Source organism: Equus quagga, chromosome 1 (genome assembly GCF_021613505.1).
Source record: "Equus quagga isolate Etosha38 chromosome 1, UCLA_HA_Equagga_1.0, whole genome shotgun sequence".
NCBI classification, from domain to species: domain Eukaryota; kingdom Metazoa; phylum Chordata; class Mammalia; order Perissodactyla; family Equidae; genus Equus; species Equus quagga.
This window is the reverse complement of record NC_060267.1, coordinates 176,317,745-176,342,152: the sequence shown is the minus strand read 5'-3', so window position 1 is coordinate 176,342,152 and position 24,408 is coordinate 176,317,745. Positions and strand designations below refer to the sequence as shown.

Genomic DNA, 24,408 nt, shown 5'->3' with positions numbered 1-24,408 from the left:
AGTTATGTAATGTTCCATCCGACTGCGTTTCCCTGTTCTTCTCTCAGGTCTTTAAGTAGCTCCTCATTAGTAGCTTCTACAGCCTGAAGGTAGGGTCCGTATCTGCTGGCACAGGAGAGGCGGGACCATAAGGTGTCTGGGCATTTAACTGGCTAGTCTCCTGTGGCCATCTAAGCCTGTCTTGAGTTGGGGTCTCCCAGCTGCTCCTCTTGATCCGTTTCTGATTGTAATGCTAACTGGACGCTGTCCGATTTAGGGAGTTCTACCGCAGTTGGGGGTGTGTGGAGCAAGATGTGCTGCAAATGCAGGTGCTCTTCACCTTTCTTTCTGACTGTTGCCTATTGCGTTCCCAGAGAAGTAGACTCTGAGGTGAAGTTTAGAGAAGAGGATGGTTAGGTGCCCTTGAGACCAACACTTTATGAATGGAAGCCTGCATGGGGCGAGGGAGAAGTTAACCTGAGATGCAGGCCCGGTGATTACGGCTACCCCCCCCCCGGAAGCTCTGGAGTTAGAATGCCTCTTCAGATTTATCCCCAGTTGGACCGAGATGGCTTGGCCCCTAAAATACCAGATCATTCTGTCCTTAGATGTGGGCTACTCTGGAAAGGGGGTGACCGTGGGTGAGGTGGCTCTTTGCAGTCTTGGCAATCCCTGAAGGGACTGACAGCATTCCTAGCAGCAGGGGCAACAAGGCCTGCATTGAAGGGAATCCCAGCATCCGACACACTGACGCTTTTGGGGAGGAAAAATGTTTCCTTTTACTATCTAGGTTCTTGCCTAGGGCCCCTGTAACCAAAGACAGATTAATACGAGAAAAGCAAACAGAAGTTTATTAACACGTTAATTTCATATATGCATGGGAGAAATCTAGGCAATGAGTAACCCAGAGATGGATTAGAATTAGGCTTAAATGTCATCTCAGCTAAAATGAAGAAAGAAGGTTGTGAGGGAGGCAAGTTTTAGGAAGGTAATCAGCAAAAGTATGGTAAACAAAGGTAAGGTGGTTATGCAGATTTAGTCTGTGCCTTCTCCGTTGGTAAGTTACTAATGATTTAGAGGCATCCCTCTCTTCTTGGTGCTGAGAGAGAGACAGCCTTACAAATGGAGACTTCCTTATGTAAATTTCTCTTATAAAAGAGTAACTTCTAGTCTGTTTTATAGGGCTTCTCCTGGGTCTGCTGTTTCTCAAAATAATCAGTTCAAAATAATCCTGATGCCAAAAAGGGATATTTGGAGGGGGGATATTCTGGTCTCCTATACGTTCCATAGGCTAGGAAATTGTGTATAGGTTATGGGCTCAAGAACAGCACCCGAATGATGACTTAACACATAGCTGGGGACAAATGACGCAGTGGAGTCCTACAGCAGGCTCGTCCTGGCTATGGAGAGCTGATTCTTTATGAAATATCCAAGAGTTTTGCAAGCCGGTTGTTGAAACATTGGCAGCTTGAATGGGCCATGTTAGGAGTACTTACACCACAGGAATTATCAAGTGCTGCAAATCAGGGCTTGTGGCCTTCTTTTCCTCTCTAGAGAGATGGTTTACCAGCACACCAGTGAATATATGCCTATATAATAGCATTTTTAGAAGATCTGGAAATATCCAAACACCTCATTTTTCACCTCACCAAAAAGTCCTTTCCCACGCGACGATTGTCTTAAAATTCCACTGGTAGAGCTTCATATCTTCAGATTAAATTCTGACTGCATGAGGTGATCTAAGGACGTGCATAAGGTTTTGTCTTAGTCTGTTCAGGCAGCTACAACAAAAATGCCATAGTCTGAGTGACTTAAACAGCTCACACTTATTTCTCACGGCTCTGGAGGCTGGGAAGACCAAGATCAAGGTGCTAGCATGTTTGGTGTCTGGTGAGAGCAAGCTTCTTGGTTCACAGATGGCTGTCTTCCTGCTGTGTCCTTCCATGGAGCAAAGAATGAAAGAGGGCTTCTTTTGAAGGGTGCTAATCCCATTCATGAGGGCTCCACCCTTCCGACCTAATCACCTCCCAAAGGCCTCACTTCCTAATACCATCACATTGGGGGTTGGATTTCAACGTGCAAATTTTGAGGAGACACAAATATTCAGTCCATTGCAGTTTTGCAGTTAAACCTAGGGCTGAATCCCATCTCTGCCCCTCCCGGCTTTGAGACCTTGGATTAGTTAACTTCTCATATTTTTCTTAATCCATAAAACAGGGTTAGCGATACCCACTTTAGAGGGTTGCTTTTCAAAATAAATGAGAAAAGGTTATGTTTAGTGTTAGATGTGCAGTAAATATTATGCTGCCTCCTTAACGTCTGCCCTTGATGGGCACAGGTTTCTCCCTTGGGACCCAGCTTGAGGTTGGCACAATGGAGGAAGTTTGGTGTTGTTTTTTAAATTTGCCATTTTTAAGGTGAACATATCATTTGGAAAACACATCATTTTAATTTTAAATCAAGCTGTTTGGCGTCGACCTTCTGCTGATTTCAGCGCCTCATCCCGCCCTGCCCCGCAAGCCCTCAAGCATTCCTGCCATGGCTGTGGTCCTTGCTGACTCAGCCCTTCCTGTCCAGCTTCCCCAGGCCAGTTGCTCCCTGGTGAGGTCTTGTGATGGGGAAGCTGCATGCACACTTTAAAGCTAAGGCCTGAAAAGATAATGCAAACTCAGACAACTTGTCAGGCAAAAAAGAGACTTTGTGGGACTGCGAAGTTCCTGCATATTCTGAGGGTTGCAAAGCTCAGTTTCTTTTGCCTATAGTATAAAGTTTGGCCAACATTAAGAGCAATTCCAGTTTGAAGGGAAAATCACTCTTGACGCACAGGTTTTCAGTTATGTTGGATGCCCTTCTTTTTGCAATTTTTACCTGGGTGCTGAGGAATGAATACTCTTGATGAGATTGGGGGACCAGGCCCTTCTCACACCCGGCTGTTATTTTCTCTTCCCCTGCTGATACCAAGTCAATCTTGGAATGGAGTCCCACTGTCACGTCAATACCACAGCTAGTGGGGGGGATGTAGGCAATCCACACAAAGAAGGGCAGGCCCACAAGGGACCATCGGCCAACCCAAGCTTTGTGTAGTCAGTTAAAGGCCAAGTCTGGGTGTCTAGGGTCAGGAGTAGGAAACCATATCATTTGTCCTTCAAACTGAGACTCTTGAGAGGGTTGGTGGGGGTGGGGCTGGTGCACGATGAAGGCCGGGACAAAGCATTGCCTGGAACAGTTCTGGTCAAACTAGGACCTACAATTACCTTATCAAGAGTCACGAAGGTAGCAGAGGTAAGTGCATGTGTCAAGAGTCTTATGCAGAAACATGGGAGATTCTCTGGCCATCGGCGACTAGCTGCTGGAGCACTGATCTGGCAAACCCAGGCGGCCTTTGTCTATTTGCAGCTAATGGGGACACATCCAGCAGTGAGGCGGGTGACCTGAACCCACAGGTGGATGGCAGATGGAATTTTGTAGTTAAGAAGGCAGCCCCTGGAGCTGTGTTACTTGGTTCAAATGCCACTTTCCAGCTGCGCCATGTTGGCTAAGATAATTAACTTCCCTATGCTTCAATTTCCCCATCTGTGAAATGGGATATTCCTAACTGCTTTGTATGGTCATTGTGACTTACAAATGAGAAAATACGTGTAAAGTGCTTAGAGTAGTGCCTGGCCTGTAGTAAGTGTTCAAAGTATATTAACCGTTAGTTTTGTGATCAACAAAGCAATGGACTCATCATCTGAAGCTAGAGTTTGAGTCCAAGTCTTGCTACTTACAAGCTATGTGACTTTGGACGAGTCACTTAACTCTCTGAGCCTTGGTTCCACCGCAGTGAGAGTGAGGCGTTCACAATGCTTCCCTCAAAGGGTTGTTGTGAAGAAGAAAATGAGAGAATATGTATGAAGGCACTTTTAAAACTATAGAAGCCATATGGAAATGATAGTTGTTATTATTATGATGATGATTAATTCACAGTTTACATCTGTCATTTTTGCATATATAATATTAAAAATAGTGTATTTCTAACTTTTGGAATTTTAATAACTTGAAAAGTAATCACAGTTTTGAGCATAATATTCTCATAATTTCTCAATGATCATTTATGATTATTAAATTTTTCTCTACATTGTGCTTCTTTTACCATTTCTCTGTAATTTAGTTCTGCTTCTATGAACTTCATTGCAAAATATATATATTTAGTGATCTGCCGTTTTTAACCATCAGCATTCATAATACCAAGTATTCTGGTTGAGGGGACTATCCTCAGCCTTCTAGTAATTTTTGAAAAGGATGAAAACTCAATAAATTGGGACGTAATAAATTGGTGTGGGTTAACCATTTACTGAGCATTTATTGCTCACCTGCTTGTTTCCGTATCAGGCCTGTTCGGATGTTTTATCACACTGAAAAACCATAACAGATCTGAGTCTTCAATTCTCAACTTTTTCTCATGTGTTATTTATCACTTTTCATTATTCCTTAATCTTTTTAAAAGTTTCCATTCTATTTCAGATGTTCATAATTCTTTGTCACTTTAGAAAGATATGTGATTTTTTATCAGTGGTTCTGTTACAGTTGTGGTATAACTGCCTAAAGGATAACCTTACAAGCTGTTCATTTGAGAAAGACAGGAAAGTTTTTTTTTTTTTTAAGGAAGAATCCAAATAGTCCCACAATATTATGCAACCACTGTAAATTTTGCTAAATTTACATCCAGTCTTTTTACATATATTTTTTTCTATGTGGTTTAAATTAGTCGGTCTCTGAAACTTTGTGATTTGCTTTATTTATTTATTGTCATAACCTACACCTTTCCTCAGGCTTTTAAAAATTCAGGGTAATGGATATAAATGTATTTGTCTTTTGAGTTATTTCTAAATTTTCACTCACGTGAATAATGCTTCATTGAACACCTACCTGTATAAAGCTTTTCCTATATTTTGAATTATTAAGTAGGCTAGCTATGGGATAATAGATATCAAATATTTACGAGACTAAATGTCTTATGGATCTTTGGAAAAACACTGGACAGTGACAGAAGAGCCAATCAGAATCAGTGGGAAAAGGATAAACTACCAAATACCTATGACAACACCTGGGACAATTGGCTGTCAACATGGGAGAAAAAAGAATTCGATTCCTACTTCACATCATATAACAAATAAGCTTGAGATGGATTAGAAACTTAACTGTAAACAGCCAGTCGTAGAACCGTAGGAGAAAATATATTTGTGACATCAGGACAGCGAAAGATTTTTTAAAAGAAGTTACCGAAAGCTGAAATCATAAGGTAATAATAGAATAAATTTTACTACATTAAAATAAAAACACTCTTGCATGAAAAAGACACCAAAACAAAGTTAAAAGACAAAGTTAAAAGTTTAAAGAGGTGACAGAATAGAAGAATATATTTGAAATGCAAATAACCAAAATAGAATAGTAACCAGATTGTGTGAAAAACTAATCACAAGAAAAAGTCACACTGGGTAAAAGAAATGATCCAAAAATTCACTAGAGAGATGTCACAAAAGGCCAATAAACAAGGAAAATATGCTCATTTCAGTAGTAATGGGAAATGCAAAGTAAACAAAAGAGTGATAACAACTCAAACTTATCTGATTGTCAAAAATTAGAAATTTGTCAATACTAAGTCTTGGCTAGAATGTGGGGGAATATTCTTACCCTCTCATATGGGAGTATAAATTGGTATAACCACTTTAAAGTAATTTGGCAATACCCACTCAAGCTGAAGATTCAGATGCCTTATCAGCAGTTCCATTTCTAGGTATTTTCCACTTCTAGAGAAACTTTCATGTGTTTGCAAGACTTAAGTGCAAGAATCTCCACTGCATTATTTTTAGCGATAGCAAAAATAGGCAACAATCTGACTGCCTGAATTCTCTTGTTAGAGAAAGGAGGAAACTGTGATGATCTGGTCATCCAGTAGAATGCCAGACAGCAGTTTAAGCAAATGGACGAGATCCACTTGTATTAATATAGATAAATCTTAAAAAAAATGTTGAATGTAAAAAGTAGGATACAAAAGGATATTTATAGTTAAGTTTCTGTAAAATTTGAAAATACACTATATGTAATGTACTACTTATATGTATATAAAGTTTCTGTAAAATTTAAAAATATGCTAATTATATGTAATATACTATACAAAAATAATACAAATTATTGCTTATGGATACATGTAGCTGAAGTACAAGAATATAGTCATGGAAGGAACTTTCTAACTTCAGAGTATTGGTTACTTCTGGGGAGGGGTGGGGGGGAGGACTTCAACTCTGACACATCGTTTAAAACTTGTTTGAAGCAAAATGAAGAACATAAGTATAATAAAAGAGAAACAGCTCTAGTTTAGGGTTCTAAGCTCTGTGTGGCCCGGTGACCTTCCACATGTCCTTTGAACTTTCTGGGAACAATATTAGGCTAGGGCTTCAAACATTTTTTAGCAGAGGAACCCCTCACTCAAAGAAAATCTGACACTGCTTCCCAGTGTGTGCAACAGGTGAATTCACAACTGCTCAGGCAGGTGCCGGAGGGGAGGGCCAGGCGGGCACAGGGGCTGCTGTGGCCACTTCCCATCACAGCCACCCCTCCCTGGAGCTGGGGATGGGCAGAGAGCAGTTTGCAGACCCCTAGGTGGGTGCCCTCCCAGGCAGCTTCTCCCCAGGGCAGCCTGTGTGTCCATGGCACTGAGTGTCTCTTGAACATGAGCCCACGCGAGGGAAAGCCTGTTTCTCTAGGGAGTGCCTGCCAGGAACGGCGGCTCGGGACGAAACAGCTGGAGGAATCAAAGAGTGCTTTCTCCTGTGGGCGACATCCCGAGTGAGGCTGTTCCACAGATTTAAATGTCCAGGGTAGGATTTCTCCCATTTTTAAAAACATTGATTTATTAGCTTTTTGCTGCTCGTATCACTTCCTTACCTCCCTAAACTTAAGCCCTCACCTTTCTATGTCCTGCTCTGCTCTCCTCATCTTTCCCTCGTGGCCTTTGTACCTTTGTCTCCCATCTCCCTCCTTCCTCTATCTCGTCTAAGAGCCATGCATCAGCTTCCCTAAAGAGCCTGCCATTCCATCCCCCAAATGAGGGACCTGGAACCCACTGCTTCCACATTCGCCTCACTCACTTTTCCCTTACCTCCCTGTACCCACTTCTTGGTTGAAATCAGTTGAAAAGGATCAACAACCACTTCCTAATTAGGAAATCCAAAGGACTCCTCCTGGGCCCTGAAACCCCTTTTCGAGGTCGTCGACACCTGGCCGGGGTAGGGAGAGTCAGCTGCTCCCCGCCGGTCCCTCAGTCCACCAGGCGTGACAGCAGTTTCATTTGGGGTTTTTCATTCTTGCCTCTCTCTTTACTTACTGAATTTCAGATAAATAATTAATAATTGGGAAAAAGTGTGTTACAAGTGTGATACTAAGAAATTATTCTGGAAAACTGTTGTTTATCTGAAGTTCCACTTTCACTGGGCGACCTGTACTTTTATTGGCTGAGGCTGGCGGCCCTGCCTCCTTCTTACGCTGCTCTTCTCCCCAGCCTCTGTGCCTTGAGCCACCGCCTCCTCCTCCTCTCTCTGATTGTCCCTTCATTGTCCCTCCACCGGGACTGCCACTTCTTCCCAGTCCCAGGCTTCTGCCCTGGTCCTCTTCTCTTTTCTATGGCGCTCATTCCTCGGGGATCCCGTCTACACTCGTCAATTCGTTTCCTCTATGCTGATGATCTGGGTCATTTCTCCTTGGCCCTGACCTTTCCGCCATTCACGTATTTCCGAGTGACTCACAGACCCCTGAGACTCAGGGAACCGAGGCCTCAGTTAGCCCTCAGCTTTTGTGACCCTCTTACTTGCGCCAGGTCACCTCCTCCCCAGTCACGTTCTCTCAGTCATTCGCTCAGGTGCAAAAACAGATTCTTTTGGGGGTTTTCATTTTTGCCTCTATATTTCACCTGCAAGCCCTGCCATTCCTCCCTGCCACACGCCTGGCTTATTCTAAGTAAATACTTGTTGAATGAATGGATGTCTCCTGGGTTTGTTCCTTTCTCTCCATTCTGTCACAGCCACCTCCATTCACATTGTTATTACCTTGTGCTCATTTTGGTAACTACAGCTTGACAATGGTTTTCCTTCCTCCAGGCCAATCTTGAGGCCCCAACAAACTAATCTATCCAAGACTTCTTCTTTTTTAACGACAAAAAAAATGACTTTAATTTAATTTTTGAGTAAGTGATACATTCACATGGCTCAACATTCAAAAAGTACCAAAGGGTATGTTGGAATTTTGCAGGGGTCATTCAATATCATCACTTTTGCCTACCTGATTTTGTAACTGGTTGAGATATGGATACAGAAGTGAGAAAGATGAAGAGCAAAAGTTAGGTAAAATAATGAGGCTTGGTCCGTAAGCTGGCTTTCTTGTCTTTCACTCCAGAATTAGAAAGACTTACCCACTCAGCCACAGACCCAGCTAGACATCCTAGGCCTTTCTGGTGGATTCTGCTCTTAGAAAGCTGAGGGCTGGGAGAAGCCAGGGCCATCCACTTCCAGCAAGCATGCTGCTTCCAACATGGAAAGGGGGCTGCTGAATTGCACACACTCAATTCCTTCTCTCCAACTCACCGATCAGACTAGTCACTCTCTCTTTCCTGGGGTGGGGTGAGTGACAGGTGGGACCAGGGCGAGGAGTGTTCAACCCTGCACAGCACTCCCCAGCTGGTGTGTCCATCGGTTACAGGTGCACCACCAGATATAAATTCCTTCATCCTCATCTCTGGCTGAGGACGGTTGGAGCCCCAGTCTCTCCTCTCAGCCCTGAGCAGTCTCTTCAGGGCTCTAATTTCCCCATGGTCTACTCCGTTGACCCAATATAATCATTTTCTGTGTGTGTCATGGTGGGGAAAATGCTGGGATGCAGTGCGCTAAGCAGTGATCATTTCTGTATCCCTAGATGTGAAGCCAGGGCAAAGAAAGTCACCCCTTCACTAAGTACACACAGAAAATCTTTCTTCCAGCCCCTACCCTGCTTCCAGCCATCAAATTCTCCTCCCTAGTCTCCTCAGAGGCAACCAATAGTGTATATACACAGGTAAATATTATACGCTCCCCCTTTTTTTTTCACACAAATCGTGGAATAGAACAAATGCTTTAACCTCTAATCCCAATGACTTAACACAATGATGCTTTATTTCTTGCTCATGTCCCAATCCAGTGTGGCCTTTGAGCTAGTGAGGGGAGCACTGCCGTCTTCTCTAGGAGCCATTAATCATCCCAACTTCCTTTGATGTAGTGGTTCTACCAATCCCTAGGGATTTGTGACCTCTGCCAGATACTCTACATGAGCTCACAAAGGCAGAAAGAGAGAGAGCATGGAAGATCTAGGGGATTTTTAGGGACCAGGCTTGCAAATTATTTATATTGCTTCTACACACATTCAACTGGCCGGACCTCTGTCATATGGCCCCACATGACACAAGGAAATGTAGTCTAGGTCTCTTGCCAGGACAAAAAGGAAATGGGGCATGGTGGGCCCATAGCAATTTTTGTTACACACGCTAGACGTGCTATTCAACACCTTTCTCTTTTGACTTGACAGCAAAGTTTAGAGAGCAACCACATCAGTTCATGGTTTCTTCAGCCTTTCTAATAGTTGCCTAGTCTTCAATTTTATGGACTATACCGTAATTTATTTAGCCAGTCCATGGTACAATTATCCTCGGTGCTTTCTTTGTTCCCATTCTTTTATCTGCAATGAATGCTCTTGTTCTAATGTCATTCCACACGTGTAAGCATATCTGCAGGATAAATTCTCAGATTAGGTGTTGCTGAATTAAATGGTATGGACATTTAACATTTTGATACCTATTGCTAAGTTACCCTCCTAAAGGTTATGCAAATTTATACTCCCAATAGCCATTTTATTGTTTAATCCTGCTTGTGTAAAATATCCCTACTTGTCTTCATGTTTGAATGAATACAGTTTAAACCCATCTCCAGTGAGTCAGAGTGAGGTTCAGAGTGTGGGTGGTACCCGCATGCCAGGCCTGGACCTCTTTCTCCATCCCTCAAGAGCCCTATGTTGTCTGTTTCTGTTTCCCAAGTGTGTCCCGTGCCTCCTATCCTCAATCCATAGTCTAATGAGTATGTGGTATATTTTCATCAAACATTCAGAATCTATTCTTCTTTCTCCCACCCTAGTGCTTCTTACACCAAAGCATACCTTAGGGCAGAGGAAAGGACATGCCCATCCTTGAGCTGTCTCTAGGCGCATCCCAAAGCTGCCTGCCCCAAACCAGCAAAGTTTCCTTGTATACAGATTTTGAATTTCACTTTTAAATACATGTGAATTAAAATTTATTTTAATATTTAAAATATTTCAAATTAATTGCTATCAAGTGTAACTAAAACTCCAGGAAGCTGGCAGTTTCCTCTGTGGCTTCGTCAACCCTGGCCCACTGCCCGCAGAGCAGACAAAGGAGAGTAGTTCTCTATGTTGGCGCCCCACAGAAAGGCTCCTACCCATCCTTCAAAACCCAACTCATAGACTGCTTCAACATTGAGCCTCCCTGCAGCGTGAGAAAGCCCAGAGCAGCATCTCTGTCCTAGAGGACTCTGAACTACGACTCAGCCCCATCTCCGTCCTGAAATGGCACAGCATCTTTCCTTTCTTTGACTATGACCTTCATGGATTCAGTCTATCCATCAAACATCTGCAAGTGCTGTGCAGCAGGGAAGAAGCTTGTTCTGTTTTTAACGAACAAAGCATTGAAGATGATTGAACACATTGTTTTGTTAGCCACTCTTACTTTTCCAAAGGAATTGAGAATGGCCCAAATCATGAAAGTCTACTTCTGAGTGCCAACTTCTCTTAAACACTCCTAAATCTTGCTTGAAGTGGTTCTGTTAGCCTGGTATTCCCTTGGAAAGCACACATTTAGTTTGCCCATGCATGTACACCCAATTCCCGGTGATGTCCCTGTCACATTGATTGACACTGGGCATGCCATTCATTCCTTCCCCTGTCTCTGGAAAATGGAGCTAACTGCATTTGCCAGCTACCGCTCAGGAATGTTGTCAGAGTTGATGGAACAATGTTTTTAAAAGGCCTCTTTGGGAGTAATATGCCACATAAATCACAGTTCCCCATTAAGGTGGTTATTTTAGTGCTTATTTATTTAGTAGTTGAGTAGAACACTGGTATTTCTTCCCAGGTAAGTCATTTTGAGTTGCTGGATGCATTAATACTCAGGCCCAAACAGAATTTTATAGCTATAACCTTCTAATGAACTTGGGAATTAAACTTGGTACCTTTCCTTTCTACTCTTGGAAGTTTTCAGGTTGATTATTTCTGTGAATCTGTGTCTGGGCCATTCACAGCCAAATACCATTGCATATATGAGATAATAGGTAAAATTACGGCATCTCTGTGAACATATTGATACTTTTCTGTCTCCCATATTATCTAATATTTTAAGAATTGAATCCAATATTTAAAAATCTCACTACTTTCATGAAACATTAATAATTCTTCCATCTCAGAGTCTCGGGTCTGTTTCTGCAAATTCTAGCCATACCTTGTATAGTATGATAGACCATCTAAAAACTGGATGGTATGAATTTTTAAATTCTAGTAACTGTCTATAAATGTACTGCCCAATACATTTGGGCTCATACTAGCCACAGGTGTGAAATAAAAAGCTTAATCCCTCAATTGCACTAGGCTACAAACTCAGTTGCCCAATAGCTCATGTAGCTAGTGGCTAGCATATTGGGCAGTACTGTTATAGAACATTTCCATCTTCATAGAACGTTCTATTGGACAGTCCTGGTCTATAAGGTTTGTATCCTACAAGACTAACGTCTTTAGCTGAAATATTTTTAGCTTTCTGCTTTTTCCATTCTCCCTTGTCTTAGATCTCTGACCATCATACTATAATGAAAAATTTTAATTGTTTGGGCCTTAAAAACGATTTCACCTCCAAGGCCATGATTTGAACACAAAGTCTGAGGAAAATGACACGTGGAATCGCCATCTGGAGGTTGGTGCAGTGGCAGATCCAGCCATTTCTGAGAAATTGTCTGAGTTTGGAGTTACTCCCAGAACTCTGATTTAGCAGTTCCTAAGCTTATAGCAAGTCTGAAAGGAACACAAATCTGTTTTGTATATACAAATAAATCCTTGTATGCTGCATGCCATTCTCAGCCTGCCAGTTTCATCTGGCTGCTCCAGAAAATATAATTCAATGGCACATTAGTTAACCTGCATGCAGGGAATGGGGCATTCTGATTATTGAAATGTTCTGGTTGAGTGATTAACCTGTTTTTTGCAGAAAAACTGCCGAGGCAAGGAATTTTCTGTCCAAGATGTTGTGCCACTGTGATGCTCTCTTCCAGATGACCACACCTGCCTACTTCATTCCCACAGCACTCAGGATATATCTCTTTGCTAAAAACTTTCAAATATGCAACTGATAGACTCACAAAGAGGCCTCATAAAAATAGATCAATAATGGTGTTCCAGATAGTCTTAGAAAAAAGAGTAAACTTAAAAGGAAAAGTAAGATCTTTGCCCAATTTTTACAGACTTGTAAGCTTCAAGAGTTCCTGACAACACGGCAGTTTCTTCAAATAGTATAACTTGAAAATATTTATTCACATATTTTCCTTTCTTTAGTAATAAATAGTTAAAAGTGCTTGCTACATGTTAGGCAAAGCTGCGAGGACTTTGCAAATATTAATTCATTTAATTTCTGTCACCACTTTAGAATTAGGGATCACATCATTATCGTCATTTTAAAGATGAAGGAACTGAGGCACAGAGCACTATGGATGGGCCATCTCTGGTCTACCTGAATGCTCACTGGTACAGGAGGTTGTAACATCAATGGGTGACTAACTAGGGGCTGGCTCAGTTCAGTGGCTCCTACTTCCCCCACCTCCCCCTTCCCAAATGTGAGATGGGTAGAATTGAGGGGCCACTATGGGGAAGGGAGAAGAAGGCCTCTGGCAAAGCTCAATTAGGCCCAAAGTGGAAAACGAGTCAGGAGAGGCTTTTCTTGATTTTTATTTAAATCATCCTTACCTGTGATGTGTACATACGATTCATTCCATTTTGACTCTCAAAAGTAATCAATTTTTCTTTCAATTCAGCAAATATACATTGAGCAATGGGCTGGCACTGGGAGAGATGAGAGCAACACAGAATTGACTAAGGCATCATTATGATCCTTGATAAATTCCCAATATAATGAGGGGAACAGTCAAACGCAAACCAATCATCACAGCAAGTATGTTATTAGACATATTTGCAACAAGGGAGGGTCCAAAGTGCTGAAAGAGCCAAGAAGAGAAGGATCAGTTCTGACGGACAGCAAAGTGGACCAAAGAGAGGAGGGGCTGTGAGATTCAGCTTCAGAGATGAGTGAGCAGTCAGGCATCAAAGGGGGAGGAAGTTAGAAATTATAATTGTGAAATTCCTACATCTGAAAAGACTTTGATGAGTCCTATAAAGGTAAGAAGGCCTTGGTGGCGAAATAATGAATGGCATGTGTGTGTGGGTGTGTGTGTGGGTGTGTAAGTGAGAGAGAGAGAGAGAGAGAAGTAGGGAAAGAAGAGGATGCGTCCAAGGAAGGTTTTAAAGATTAAGTGAGCTTTTGTTTTCAGACTACCCAGCAAATAGCAGATATTGGATTCAAGAATTTCTACATCTCATCTCCTTGTACTTCAAGTAATATATATATTTTTTGGCCAAGTTTATTTTACCATTTAAGTAAAAGCCTATAAACAAATACTAGAAAAATCCATTTTCACCTTCAAATGTGTTTTTCTACAGAGTCTGGAAAATATTTTAAACTTTGGAATGGGACAAAGTAGGGAAAACAGATAATTTCTAAAAATGTTTTATTTTGGAAAACTTTAAATAAATCCTTGTCAGAAACTAAACTGTTTGAGCACTCCAATTCCTTTGACCAGAAAAATATAAAGTAGAATAAAAACATTTAAAGTATAAGAAATGAATAACTAATCAAAATCAAAGGAAAAAGTTGTCTTTGCCCAGAGAGGTTTCATGAGGCTTTGTTGTAGTTGTTGATAGTGATAGAATGGAGTATAGAAGTTACATGTAAAATATTACTTTACAGTGATATTGCATTTATGACTTTCTGAGTTTACACTTTCTCTTATTTTTATCTCTGCTAATGGAAAAGCATGTTAATATGCCTCACTCAGTCTTAGCAAAGATGACTCTTAACAGGTTTTTTAAACACATTTTTGAGTGGCCCCAAGGAGCATCTTCCTAACTGCAATTTTTGTCTCTTCTGGCAGATGACATTTGATCCAGAAATCTTCTTCAATGTTTTACTGCCACCAATTATATTTCACGCAGGATATAGCCTGAAGAAGGTAAATATATAGTGATCGTTTTATTCTTTTACTAATAAGTAGAGAATTTTACCAGCACTAATGAAAAGACAGTTATTTCATGGATTTACCTATTTGGTAAGAATATCATTATCTTAGATTATGCAATACAGATCCAAATCTGACATGCTGAGAATTCTGCTAAACCTGCTCTGTCTGATACACTGGCCCATAGCCACATGCAGCCGTTAAGCCCCTGAAATGCAGCTAGTCTGAATGAAGATGGCCTTTAAGTGTAAAATACACATTGGATTTTACAGACTTAGTGTTAAAAAAGAATGCAAAAAATCTCAGTAATGTTTTATATAGATTTAATGTAGAAATGATAATGTTTTAGATATATTGGGATAAATAAAACACATCATATGATGAAAATTCATTTTGCGGGGCCAGCCCAGTGGCCTAGTGGTTAAGTTTGCATGCTCTGCTTTGGTGGCGTGGGGTTACCCAGTTCTGATCCTGGGCGTGGACCTATACACTGTTCATCAAGCCACAATGTGGCAGCATCCCACGTACAAAATAGAGGAAGACTGACACAGGTGGTAGCTCAGGGCCAATGTTCCTCACCAAAATTTTTAAAAATTCATTTTGCTTTTTTAAAACTAATTTTAATGTAGCTACTAGAAAAATTTTAAATGACATACTTGGCTTGCATTATATTTCTCTTGGACAATGTTATTCCAGATGATTACAATCAAAGAGTTTGCTGTTAATTAACATCGGGTTTATCCATCAGGGTGGAAATCAAGAATGCTTTGTTAATACTCAGCTGTTGATGCTCATAGAGAGAAAGTCAAGTTTTGCAGTTTCTGTGCACTTGCAGGAGCTTACTTAGCTACAGCCTGAATGTGCACACTTCCTAGATTAGTAATTTACATAATAGTGTAAGTGTCATCGCCCCCAGTGCCACAGAGCAAGGCTCTGGCCTGGAAGATTTCTAGATGCAGAGGTGGTGAGGCTGCTTTTCTGCTGCCCACCCCCAACCCAGAGATGCCTGGGGCTCTCCTTCCTTTGGCCTGTCTGCAAGCAGCCTGGCAGCTGGTTCAGTCCCGACCTGATTTTCTTGTGTACTCCAGGCTCCCTCTTGCTGTCAGTCCTGGCTCCTCAGATCCCACTTATAGAACTGGAAGGGAATTTTCCCAGGCAGGCATCTGAAAAGGTTTAGCAGGCTGGATTTATTCACGTTACTCTTCCTCATCTCGAGCCCCAATACTCAGCATCATTTTGTGTGATTTGTTAAAATAAATTGTAGGTGATTAAGGTTTTGTTTCATTACCATTATTCATATTCAGAAGAAATATATCAGAGATCCAATAAAAGTCAAAAGGCAACCTAAATCTTTTAGAATAGTACTTTTAAAATGCTAAAGGAGTTCCAGTGACAACAAAACTTCTTAACTACTCTGTCTTCCATAAATCATCCCAGCGTCCCACATGGAAATTGGCCCAGTGTCTTCCCCTCTCAGGTCTGGCTGGTTCCGGCAGTTGTCTTTCTTGTCTTTACCCCGTCACCTTCCAGATGTACTTTTTCCCTATTTCTTTGAGAAACCTCTGTCCTTTGCAGTGTAAATCAGTCAAGTCTTATTTGTACAATAAGGCCAGGAACTGAGGCTCCAGAAAACAAAACGCGCCTCAACAGAGAGCGCAGGGAGGGGCTTTGAAAGTATGTACATTTATTTTTATATCTTGTTACGCTAAGAAAAAATGCTGATGGACTGTATGAAATATATATTTTTTTCTCCCCAGAGACACTTTTTTCAAAACTTAGGATCTATTTTAACATACGCCTTCTTGGGAACTGCCATCTCCTGTATCGTCATAGGGTAAGTGACATTCAGAGCTCAAGATCCAGGAGGCGGTGGGGCCAGTGATCTGTGGGAGGAATCGCACACTTACTGGACTCACACTGACTGGGTGAATTGTGTATTTTTTTCAGTATATCACATCTTTACACATTTTTCTGGCTTACTTCCAAAGCTTAGATATCACACAAGGCTTCGAATTAAAGCAAACTGGAATTAGATTGCTGGATTTTCTCTCTGAGTCTTGGACTTCTGACTTAGGGAATGTGTATAATTGGCTTGAGTTATGTGAAACACATGCCGTTCTTTTGTTTTGTGGTTTTTGGGGGGTTTTTTTGCTTAAATAATGCAGATAAGCACACTGCGTTCTTTTCCCATCCTCTTTGCAGGACTCTACCTGTATTTGACAGGAGTACAATGCTAACTATATGTCAAGCGTTTTCTTTCTAAGAGAAGGTTTACAAGAGAGCAGTCTGACACAGGCATCTCCAAATATCACCAGAGTTGTTTACCACCGGGATGGTTTTCAGTCGATACACTGTAGAATGCAGACTTGTTTTTCTCGTTATATTTTATGGGTTATGCTGCTAAACCCCACATCTAACTATCCAGTCTCTGGCTTGCAGCTCATCATAAAGCAAAATGTGGTACAAAATGGTGAAGCCAGTCCGATTCACTGATAATCCTACCCGATGCATTACCTCTCCACCGCAGCAGACCTGTCCAGCTGCTATGCCTGTGATGGTGTGGATGTGTTACATTGTCTCATATGCCAGCCCTCCCCTGGAATTTTACTGCACACAGCTGTTATATCCCAACACAAGAAACCAAAGCTAAGAACACACACTGTCACTCACCCAGCCCTTCCCTTATGAAATGATTGGGGTGCGTCATGGGAAGCCTACAGAGGGATCATTCTGTGGACCTGGAAGCAGGGGGCTTTTATGATGAATTATCTGTGAAATTTTTATCGATCTAAGCCTAGAACAACTCAGGCTATGTCATATGAACATGTCCAGCCTGGTTAAGGCAGTGAGGAAGCTGAAGATTTTGGCACCTGAAGGTGGAGGTGTGCCGGAATTAGACTGTAGAGGCTCATCGGGTCTGGAGACCCAACAGGTCTTTGAGCTGCCTGTGACTGAGACGCAGTAGATTGGATCCTTCTCAGAGCGTGTTCAGGGAAGGGCACCTCTGTTCGGTGGGTAGCCATAGTTAAGTACTCAAATTTCAAAGTTGGCAAGGGCCTTAGAGATCATGTAACTAAAGCCCCTCATTCTGAAGAAGAGGAAAGTAACATCTTGAAAGGCTAATTAGTTATCACAATCTCACCGTCTGTGAGAAGGAGGGTCATGGTGAGGGCAGGATTCAGAACCTGGGCTCCTGACCCAGCAGGTCTTACCATCACCCCCTTCCTTTAGCAATTTCTCTTGAATTCCTCTGCATCCCTCTACATTGTTCCTGGACATTGACTGAAGGCTCTGGGATGTGTGGACTCTCAACACATGTTCATTGGTTCATAGCAAAGATGGCTCTTTAGCAGTTCTGTAACATGAGGATCTGAAATTTATAGTGGATCCAAATTCTAAACTTGTGGACAATGCTGTCAAATTATGGAATAATCAGTTTTCACTATTACCCTGTTTCCTTTGTATAACTGATTTTAAGTATACATAAGAGTGTGCATTTATATAATATGCATTCATCATCATGAAAAATCTAAAAATTTATTTTTTAAAAAGTGCAACAATGTGTAATGTGTGTGTGTTATGTATAATTGGCTTGTTCTAAAAAATTTCAGTTCAAGAGATCTGGTGATATTCATTTACTGGATTTGGGAAACTTTCTAATTGATTGTAAGGTTGCAATCAATAATTTATAATGGAAAGTGATTTGGATACAAAGTGCAGCCCTTGGAAAACTTTTAGAACCATGTTGTCTGTTCGCACTGGGCATAATCTGAACAACAAACACTTGTAGGTGCCTTCTTAATGTGGGTCGCGAGATGAAAGTGCAGAAGGGAGAGAGAGTTAAAGATTTGAGTCTCATCTAGCAAGGTAAGGGAAGCCACTGTAGAGCTTCAGTGTGGGAGTGACAAGGTCAGATTTCCGCTTTAGGCTGGTCATTCTAGTGGCCGTGTGAAGGAGAAATTTTAAAGTAGGGAAAAGATGGCAGCAAGGGACCATTTAAGAGACAATTTTCATAGGCCAAGTTGGAAGTGATGAGGGCCTGGCCTCAGGCAGTGGCAGTAAAGGTGGATGTGGAGTCATCAACTTGTCGAAATTCTGAGAGAGAATGGGGTCATCCAGGGCATGTGTGTGGAGTGAGAAGGGAAGACACCTGGGCAACAGCACTATCTGAAGAGAGGGAAGAGGTGCTCGCAACGGACTAAGAAGTATGCGCCCAAGAAACGGGATGAAAACCAGCAGGGCATGTGTCTGGAAGTCAAAGGAAGGAGAGGGAGGGTGGACAGTGTCTAACATGGGAGAAGTTAAGAGAGATATGAACTGGGGTGTCCATTGGATTCAACCCCTAGGAGGTGATGAGTGATTTCACATTTGTCCTATGGGCAGAAATAATGGAAGAATATTGGCAAGCCCAATTGTTTTGGGTACTGTATGATAAGAAACAAGAATGTATTTTTGTGCTGTTGATTTCTGGGTACAATTTCAGAACTTCTGAAGGAAAGGCATAAGCTTAAATTCAGGCCAAACTGATACTTTCATAATTTGGTGACTCTCATTGTATGGGTCACTCAAACTTACACTCAAAGCTTAGCAAATGACCGGCCATATTTTTCTGATAAATTAATGGTAATAAGAACAATACAACAAACATTTACTGAGTGCTTGATATGTACCATGCCCTTTTTAAAAGTACTTTACATGGATTATTTCATTTAATCCTCAAAATAATCCTATTAAGTAAATATTATTATTACCCTCATTTAACAGTTAAGACAGCTGAGGTTTAGAGAGAATAACACAGTGTAAGTAATAGAGCTGGTATTAGTAACTAAATAGTTTGGCTCCAGAGTCAAATTCTTAATGCCAAAAATGTACTTTACTTCTATTTATTATTAGCACTAAAAAATAAAATTTAAAATATTAAGTTAAAAAAAATATATGAATGAGTCAGTATTCACTAACATGTCACATTTCTTCATTAGTCCCATAGGAGTTCTCATGGACATGAGAGATTTTTATTTGGGAATCCCATCCAAAAAGAATTCACATTTTTATGAGGAAGAAGGGATGCCTGGGTTTGTACAGATAGACTTGCATGAAATGGGCAGGAAGATTTAGGACAGTCAGTTAGATTGGACTCTGAGAATAAGAGGAGATAGATTCTGGGAAGTCATTTAATGCAGAGGGATGAGGCAGTTAGATTTTCCATCCATCAAGTGCATTAGTCCAGGTGGGAGTGGGAAACATTGTATAAGGTTCCGAGTTGGAGAGGAGGGTTCACAGAGCAGTCTAAGAGAATATGGGGACTGCAGTGCTGGAGGGTGAGCTGACAGATGGCCATGAAGCCCAGGACCAGAAATTTAGGAGAACGTGGAAGGCCATGATGGGTGATTATGGGACACGAATGAAAACTCAGCTAATGGGCCATGGTCCTCTGTGGGTAAAGACTGTATCTAACTAAACTATGGGTTGATTTTAGAACTGGACTCAGATGCTTTATAGGAATTGAGATCGTTGGGTCTATTTAAATGAAAAAGTTCTTAAGTTTTATTAACTTCATATGATTTCAGAAATTAGATGTAAACCATCGTTCATATCACATGAGAAAGTTTAACAATATCCTTTCTGGCAATAAAATCAGAGAAATCTTTAAAAAAGTTTTTTAAGGATGGGCTGTACTTAGATAATTCAACCAACTTTTCTAGTCCTCTTGCCATTTTATCACTTAAGAAACATCTTTAAAACGTCTCTGTTTTTAAATAAAACCCATGTATTTGAAATATTTCCCTATTCATCCCCTCCATCTCTCTTGGGGATTATTCCTTTATCTTGACCATATGTCCCCACCCTTATATGCCACCTAGATATATCATCACAATGACAACCTACCTAATGCTTACCGTCAGCACATACATTTTGTCCTCAGAACTCATTAATATCCATGAAATGCTTCTTCTTTAAGAGCAATGAAAATGATATTCTTTCAGTTTCTCTGTTATGAGAAATTAAAACAAATTCCACAATTTCAAAAATATTTAGAGAAAGGGATATGGATCTAAATGATGAAGAACGGAGTGTTAATTTTAAGAATAATTCACTTTTTAAATCTCATCCCATGTGCCAGACACTGACCTATGCTTTTTACACTCATTATCTTGTTTTATCCTCACAATGCCCCTATGTAGTGAGTACTGTTATATCCTTATTTTACACACAAGAATGCTGAAGTTGGGACTTGCCCAAGGTTACACAGCAAGTCAATGGTAGTAAACGGCAGAGCCAGTCTGACTTCAGAACACGCGCTCTTAGAACCTCCTTGTTCTCCTCGTTCTCCTAATATTTCCATGTCCTATGGTGTGTTGCAATTAATAACCTTATCTGCTAGATGAACCAAGCCCTCAGTAATTTAAGATTCTTACATTTATCATTATGGCTAGCAATTAGGAAAAATAGGAATATTTAAGAATGATCTGTGAATATAATTGCAAAATAGAACTGGAATCTGTCTTTTCTTACTGAAGGTAGTTGGAGGGATGTAAAAAGGGAATCCATTTTACTTGGTTAGAATTGCTGGACTCTGGGTAACTTACTCTAGAAAAACCTAGATTCATAAATGTAAAGTTGTTTATCCTATTTATATCAGTATTCCCCAAGAGTATTGATTTTCCTGTTGGGCATCTTAACATACATGCCACAGAAGCCGTGCCTGACACTCTGCCCATCAGACCATAAGGCATAGGAGTGAAGGAGCCTCGTGAAAGCTGTTGCTTTGCCCTCTTGTGTCATCACGCCTGCTGACCTGGGGACCCTTAGACCTGAGTGTCTTTACTGCTGGTTCGGGAATTGCTTTTGCTCTGTCCTTAACTAGGATAATGTATGGTGAGAGTCTGTAGTCTCAAATACCAATCCCTAAACCTAGAAGAAGGGACACATTTGCTAGCTAGTCTACAACCCAAACTTCAAGAGGTATAGTTCACAGACGGAGGCCAAGCAATACCTCCGTGCTTGAAGCTCTAATGCTGGAAAAAAAATAACTTAGAGCAGAATTCTTAACCCAAGAAACATGAACACTGGATAGTGCACAGAAGGGCTTCAGGGAGGCAGTGAACCCCTTAAATTATTCATGAATTTTTCATGAGAGAGAGAATGTTTCATCAGATTCTCTAGGGAATTGCAATCCACGGACACAAAGAACCAAGATGTTTTTCAAGAGCCTGAGCAAAGATATGGTTGGGACAGGAGGGATTTCACTTGTCGCCACATTTAATTAAAACTGAAGAATTCTCTAGGCTGCATTCAGAGTGGCCATAAAGTCTGGAAATATGCATGCTGTTATTTTATCATGTACTATAATGTAATAACAACAAACCAGTTATTACGTTCTTGTCTGTGTTCCCATACTTGGTGACCATCTTGTATATATACCTAAGAGTTGGAAGTGCCAGGTGGTATGCTCTACAAATGAATATTCATTTTTACAAAATAACGCTGAACTGTTTTCCAAAGTGGTTGTACCAATTTTTGCTCTTAATTTTTGGCAATCTAATAGTTGTAAAAGGAAATTATATTGCAGTTTTCATTTGTGTTTCCCTGATTGTTAATGGAGTAGATTATATTTTCATATAATACCTACCCAACATTTTTTTAAATTGAATTATAGTTGACCTACAATGTTATATTAGTTTCAGGTGTACAACTTAGTGATTGCACATTTATATATGTTATGGAATGATCACCATGACGAGTCTAGTAACCATCTGTCACAATACAAAGCTATTACAATATTATTGACTATGTTCCCTATGCTGTACATCACATCCCCATGACTTATGTATTCTATAACTGGGAGTTTGTACTTCTTAATCCCCTTCACCTGTTTCACCCATCTCCCTACCTTCCCTGCTCTGGTGACCACCAGTTTGTTCTTGGTAGCTGGGAGTCTGTTTCTGTTTTGTTTGGTTTTTTTCTTTGTTTTGTTTGTTAAATTCCACCTGTAAGTGAAATCACATGGTATTTGTGTTTCTCTCTCTGACTTATTTCACTTAGCATAAAACCCTCTAGGTCCATCCATGTTGTTGCAAATGGCAAGATTTCATTCTTATTTATGGCTGAGCAATATTCCATTATATCATTGTACCACATCTTTTTTATCCATTCGTCTATCCATGGACACTCACATTGCTTCCATATCTTGGCTACTGTAAATAATGCTGCAATGAACATAGTAGTGCATCTATCTCATCAGATTAGTATTTTCATGTTCTTCAGATAAATACCCAGAAGTAGAATTGCTGGATTGTATAGTAGTTCTATTTTTAAATTTCTTGAGGAATCTCCGTACTGTTTTCCATAGTGGCTGCACCAATTTACATTCCCACCAACAGTGCACAAGGGTTCCCTTTCCTCCACATCCTCACCAACACATATTATTTGTATGTGTAATAGCCATTCTGACAGGTGTGAGGTGATATCTCATTGTGGTTTTGATTTGCATTTCCCTGGTGATTAGTGATGTTGAGCATCTTTTTATGTGTCTGTTGGCTATCTGTATGTCTTTTTTGGAAACATGTCTGTTCAGGTTCTCTGCCCATTTTTTAATTCGATTGTTTGTTTTTTTGATACTGAGTTGTATGAGTTCTTCATATATTTTTGATCTCAACCCCTTATTGGAAATATCATTTGCAAATATATTTGCAAATATATCTTCTATTGCTCTTTCATTTTTTTTGTGGTTTCCTTTGCTGTGCAAAACCTTTTTCGTTTGGTGTAGTTTCATTTGCTTATTTTTGCTGTTGTTGCCTTTGCCTGAGGAGACAGATCCAAAAAATATTGCTAAGACGGATATTAAAGAGTTTACTGCCTATGTTTTCTTTGAGGAGTTTTATGATTTCAGGTCTTATATTTAAGTCTTTAACCCATTTTTAGTTTACTTTTTGCATATGGTGTGAGAAAGTGGTCCAGTTTCATTCTTTTGCGTGTAGCTGTCCAGTTTTCCCAGCATCATTTGTTGAAGAGACTGTCTTTTCCCAATTGCATATTCTTGCCTCCTTTGTTGTAGATTAGCTGACCACATAGGTGTGGGTTTATTTCTAGGCTCTCTATCTGTTCCATTGATCTATATGTCTGCTTTTGTGCTAGTACCATACTGTTTTGATAACTATAGCTTTGTAGTGTAGTTTGAAATCAGGGAGTGTGATGCCTCCAGCTTTGTTCTTCTTTCTCAAGATGGCTTTGGCTATCTGGGTCTTCTGTGGTTCTATATAAATTTTAGGATTATTTGTTCTAGTTCCATGAAAAATGCCGTTGGCATTTTGATAGGGATTGCATTGAATCTGTAGATTGCTTTGGGTAGTATGGACATTTTAACAATATTAATTCTTGCAATCCATGAGCATGGTATATCTTTCAATTTATTTGTGTCTTTAATTTCTGTCATCAGCGTCTTAAAATTTTCAGAGTACAGGTCTTTCACCTCCTGGGTTGAATTTATTCCTAGGTATTATATTCTTTTTAATGCAATTGTAAATGGGTTTGTTTTCTTAATTTCTTTTTCTGATTGTTTGTTATTAATGTATACTCGAGTTTTTTGTCCATTTTTCTATTGAGTTATTTTATAATATTTTCATTCATTTGCCAAATTTCTTTATATGACCCACATGTTAATCTGTATTCAATTTTATATATTGTAAATATTTTCTCCTAGTTTGTGTCTTGTGCTTTTACTTTGTTGTTGATGTCTTTTAATGAACAGAAGTTCTTAAATTTAATGTAATCAAATTTATAAATTTTTTTCTTTTATGGTTAGCATTTTTGTATTTCGTTTAATAAATCCTTTCTTACCCCAGAGTCAGAAAGATATTTTCTTCTAAAGTCTTTTAAAGTTTTGCCTTTTGCAGTCAGTGCATTTTCTAGAACTGATTTTTTTAACGTGTATAGAGTAGACAGCCATTTACAATTTTCTTCCTCAAATGGATAATGAATTATCCTGTGATCATTTATTGTCTAGTCCCACCTTTCCCCAGGATCTGCA

The 24,408-nt window shown here is 40.2% G+C and overlaps 1 protein-coding gene across 2 annotated transcripts in view; it reads left to right on the top strand.

The window, feature by feature from the left end:
- Positions 1-24,408, top strand: part of SLC9A9 (solute carrier family 9 member A9) — a 510,438-nt gene that overhangs the window by 28,327 nt on the left and 457,703 nt on the right. For both annotated transcript variants that reach the window (XM_046685210.1, XM_046685217.1), the window contains exons 3-4: positions 14,298-14,375; positions 16,139-16,215. In XM_046685210.1, the coding sequence (XP_046541166.1) occupies positions 14,298-14,375; positions 16,139-16,215 (155 nt within the window). The remainder of the gene's footprint in view (positions 1-14,297; positions 14,376-16,138; positions 16,216-24,408) is intronic.